Source organism: Acyrthosiphon pisum, chromosome A2 (assembly GCF_005508785.2).
Source record: "Acyrthosiphon pisum isolate AL4f chromosome A2, pea_aphid_22Mar2018_4r6ur, whole genome shotgun sequence".
Lineage (NCBI taxonomy): Eukaryota > Metazoa > Arthropoda > Insecta > Hemiptera > Aphididae > Acyrthosiphon > Acyrthosiphon pisum.
Window position 1 is genome coordinate 97,000,545 of NC_042495.1, and position 5,547 is coordinate 97,006,091.

At 29.9% G+C, this 5,547-nt stretch overlaps 1 protein-coding gene across 1 annotated transcript in view; it reads right to left on the bottom strand.

The window, feature by feature from the left end:
* LOC100164008 (sine oculis-binding protein homolog B) overlaps nucleotides 1–5,547 on the bottom strand; it is an 18,092-nt gene that overhangs the window by 3,558 nt on the left and 8,987 nt on the right. Inside the window, exon 2 of the mRNA XM_001952625.5 lies at nucleotides 4,213–4,402. Within this exon, the coding sequence (XP_001952660.1) occupies nucleotides 4,213–4,402 (190 nt within the window). The remainder of the gene's footprint in view (nucleotides 1–4,212; nucleotides 4,403–5,547) is intronic.

Genomic DNA, 5,547 nt, shown 5'->3' on the forward strand with positions numbered 1-5,547 from the left:
GCAAATACTTGCAAATAACCTGCAAAATAATGGGCATAGATTTTAAAAAAATCTAAGTACTTAGGTGGGTCAACTTCACGAAACGTAAAAAATACAGCATTCATAAATTATGCTATGTCCTTCAGCATTTCATTAAACGGATCGCGTCGGCTTAATATGCATTGCCACATAAACGCTGCCAAATAAGAATCTAGGAAGTTTATCTTAGTCCCTCTTCGTTTCTTGTTGTTTTCAATTTAATTTAAGAGCCTCTATCTAATGAGAGATAACTGGCTTAAATATATAAAAAAACAATATTATAATAAATAATAATATATGATCTAAAATGTAGGTACCGTAATTTACTCCTGTATAATAACATGACGTGAGTCGTGCTATTCCTATTTTAATAGCAACAACTTTTGAAGATACCGCTATAGGTAACTATACTAAAATAGTGCAGGACAATTATAAGTATTTTGATTCTAAAATCTATAGGGAGAAAATTAAGGATTTAAACATTCCTGCACATAGGCGCAAATTGACTACATTTTTTGGAGGGACTCTAACCCCCCCTCCCCATAGCCCATATTGCTTAGTACCACAGAATATAAAAATTAATAGGTACTAATTACTAGATTTAGAACTGGGGGACTTGACCGACATTTGCTCTCTATTTGCGCTAATGTCCTGCAGCGGTCTTATCTTTGGACGGTATGATAAATATTCGGGGACAGAGTACGTATTATTATTATTATTATTATTATATAGTCATATATGGGAAGTTTAGCGCAGGTTACCGACAAAGTCTAATTCATATATTATATTCTATTATTACACAAGCGTTGAGCGGTGATACCTATTACTTGTGATATATCGCGGCGGTAGCTGCAGACGACTATATTTGGTATACCTACAGGCTACAGTGTATATATGGTGTATAGTTTAGGTCCTACACTATACACCATATTATAGTATACATATACATAATATATTTCATATAATATTGTAGACATATCACTGTAATCGGGAATTTGAAACTAACCCGGCAACACATATATAGGTTCTATAGGTAGGTACAACTGAACGTAGCGATTATTAACCCGTGCTGATTATTAACACACGCCCGGCACGCGCGGAATGATGCACACACTCGACTCGCATCGAGATGAGACGAGATGACCCTTATTTTCCTCATACGAGACATCCGAGAGCGCTTTTTACGCCCGAACGATATTGTATTACGACGAGACGACTATACAGACGAGTCTTTGTGTTAGACGCCGCGCCGCCGATTGGGCGTGTATATATATATATATATATATATATATAAATTGTACCAGAGTGTACATATTAATATATTGTGCGCACACACACATGGCGCTTAATATGATACGAACAAGCTATACGTATGTTATTATAGTGTATTACAATATAGTATTGTAATATACGCGCTAGTCGTAGGCCGGAGCCGGAGTCGCGCGCAGTCTAAAATATTATATTATTATGCGCTGACTTGAGACATTCTCTGTCGAGACCGAAAATAACTACATACGCAATATAACTACGCATAACCGCGGCATTTTACTACAACGCAATGACGGCGCGTGTTATAGTTGTATACACTTATTATACACGTCTTGTGACTTGTACAAACCAGGCACGGATCCAGAGCAAAGATCTGGAGGGGGGGGGGGGCAACAATTTTTTTACAATACAAATACAATTTTTATAATAAAATATTACACTTTATTCTTAATTTAAAAATATTTTCATAATAGTAGATTTAGGTAATCAATGTGATAAATAAATGATTGATTATCTATCTATATACCTATATAAGAATCTAACTCGATTTTGGAGACGAAGGAAACCGGTTTGTTTGTTTGTTTATTTATTATTATTTATTATTTATTTATTTGTTTGCACTTGCATTTTTCCATTTGAAATATATATTATTCATTGAACAAATAATTTATTGTTACATTTTTTTCTACCTTATCTCTATTCTATAATAAAAAGAATAAAATTTGCCACTCCAGTGGTTGAATTCAAAATGTAGGATATATAATTTTCAGAAATTAGCAATAACAATAACTACAATATGTAATTATATTATATTATTTGTATAGCCAAAAAATAGTCATATGTTTTTAAATTAAATTATAAAAAAATAATTTCTTCCGGAGGAAGGTCGGGCAGCTAGTTTAATATAAAAAGCGACATGTGAAAAGTCAAAAGAAGCTTAGATTTTGTTTATTTGTTATTTAATATATAATATATAATATTTATATTTATAAAAAAATATGTCCCCCTTGAATCCGTCCCTGGTACATATGTTGTATACCATAGACATATATATATATATACACCCAATACCGCGGATAATATTATACGTAAAACATTGCGCGCATGATGTATATAATATTATTATTATTATAATATATTATTTCCATGCGATGTGTGATTAATATGCAATATAAATCCTATGTATTACCTATATTATACATATTATTATATAATATGGTCGCTTATTAGAACCATCGTGTCCAATCTAAGAATTTGCATTTTATCAATGGATTTATGAATTTTTGTATCTTCAAATTAGTTGTGTGGTTAGCACGACATGTTATCTGTGAAAATTAAAATGGCCTATATAATGTGCAAATATTTCACTATCAAGGCCAATCTCATGAATCTTTAGGCAAAATGTATTTTTAATAAAAATATCGTGGCATCCAAAAAACGAACAATCTCATATATCACATGTCAATCTAAAGTGTGAATATTAAACTATCGAGATCCGAGGCTATAGGTTTTGATAAAAATAACTTTTCAGAAAGACGCAATTTATCTACCTACATGTTTAAGAATTTAATAATTGTTCAGCGGGATACCTACCATCGTTCAAAATTCCTGGAATCAAAACAGTTTTTTGTTTCTCCTGAACAGTTGGAAAAACACAGATTGGCCATGAATCATGATAGTTCTGACAAAATATTCTAATTTTCTAAAACATGTACAAGGGATCGATCGAGGGAATTTTTATAATTGTATTTAGTTGATTAAATATTTAAGTTTGAAATTTTGCAATTTTTAGAAAATTTTAACAACATTTTTTCAACATCTAAATTATTAAAATTAAAAATGTGGTTCGATCGATCCCTTGTACATATTACGGAGAATCAGAATATTTTTTCAGATTGAAAATCGTGATAGTTCTCGACACGTATCGTTGGAATTAGAAACAGTAGTTTTTGAGAAAAAAACGCACATTCATGAGGCCCCTTAAGCGACAATACATAATATTTGATAAATGTGTATACATATCACATATACAGTGGTGCCGAATTATCTGAGCATTTGAATCGAGAAAAAATTATTTCGCTTCGATCATCTTACTGCGTAGTTGTGCAAATCTAACTAAAATTTTTATAGCTCTTATATTATCTGCTATGCATAAAAAAAAAAGCTGTACCTACTATTACATATCCACGTTTAAATAGAGCTTTTATTCATTTATAGTTAAAATTAATTCCTTTACATTTAGATCTGTGATAGTAATCGATCCATTTTACTTCATAATAAACTTTAAAATTTTCATCTAAATTTAATTTTGTTAATACATTTCTGAATATACATACCGAATGGTGTCGCGTGACAAATAGTAAGTATTCAGTAACATAATATAGTGTATCTTCGTACCCTTTTTAATTTAATTTTTAACTTAATAACAATCTAAATATTATACTAAATTAAAAATAATAATTTTCATTATTAATCAACTATCTAGCTTGATCGTTTCTTTTCTTTTCGTCTACAAACATAAGACATAATACGCCTGCCTATCACCAGTCAACGGACCTGTGGCATGTCAACTTACACCGAAAGCGTTTTAATACCGCCGTTAAAACGTATACCGTACAGCTTTGGAATTAGTTATTCCAGGTAAGTTTTTTTTGAGTTTATCATAGATTAAGTATAATTAGTATAATAAAATATATTAATCTATGGCTTTACTACCTATATCTACATTTAAACATAGTATAACATAAAATAATGAATTAAATATAGTCTTATACCTACATTTGCATAATTTATTTTTAGTCACTAAAAAAACCAATCTTATATAGACATATAGTTATTATAGTAGGTAAGCGTGTAGGTAGTAGGTACGTATAAAAATAGCTATACAATTTATTATTAATTATAAAATATAATAAATAAAATTACTCGACGTTGTTGGTGATTGTGGACTATTGTATTCGTCGGACGAAGTTTCTGGTTCTGTACTTTTTGAGCGACCTCGATATTTTTCTCTGAGCTTAACTAAATTCATACTTTGCAGCGAACAGTCTTTGGAATTAATTTTGTCATATCCGTACCATCCGAGCATCTCGTTCATTGTGGTTTTCACATACTCCTACAAAATAATATATAGGTATGTATTATTATATACTATGGGTTATGACGTATAAACGTATTAAATGTAGAAAATATAAAACTATAGATAATTATAATTTGTACAATATAATATATACGAGTATTAAATGAGGTACCTTTATTTATTTAACCTCTATAGTCTATATGTTTATAGATTATTACAAGTGTATTGATGGTATTAAAATAAACTACTCTATTGTGTTAAAATAATAAGATTCGTTTTTGGAAATGATTTTTTAGACTTTAGAGTACCATACGCTTGAACCGTTAAACTGCTGGAACAATTATTGTACATTTTGCCCTCCAGTAGTAATAGTTACAATTTACAACTTACGAGTGTTACAAAATTTCTATTTAATTGGACGTTAGCCATAGATATAAGATTTTCCATATACCTAGGCAGTATGTTATTCTGATTTACAAATTTTCCAAATACCTAAATTTCGTATTATACATTTATACGTCGGGTAAGTACTTGTAATCAGTTCAGCTGTGACATTTTTGGCGGGTGACCAAACAATAAATTATTTTACACATCGTATTGCTTATTTAAAAAAAAATAATAAAAATAGTAATGAATTTTCTTTTTAATAGGGCATAATATAATATACAAACATTTTATACAATAAAACAAACTCCTATTTAATAAACATGAATATATTATGATAAATTAAAAATAATTAACAATATTTAATTACTATTTAACATTTTAGATTCTGAGTGGAACGATGAATGTATTGATTTTACAATGATGTGTGTTTTTTTATTTTTGTGTCTGTCATCACGGTTTGGGGCAGTAAAACTGCTTCGATTTTCTTCAACAGTATCTTGTTTGATGGGAAAGTGAATCTAGTGGGTGCATTCGGGAGGTCAAAATTTGAAATATCCAATAGTTTCAAAAGCGCCGTGAAAAACAAAAGAAAAATTAAGGAAAAACTGGAATTTTTACGCAAAATCTGTTTTCGAGAAAATTGATTTTGGTTTTGGTGTAACTTTAAAACGAATGACTGTAGACACATGACATTTTCACTGGTTGTTTATATTTCCATTTTCTATACATGATAAAATTTTCAAAATATTTTGATTTGTTTTGAGCTGTTTACGGACAATTTCAGTTTCCAATTT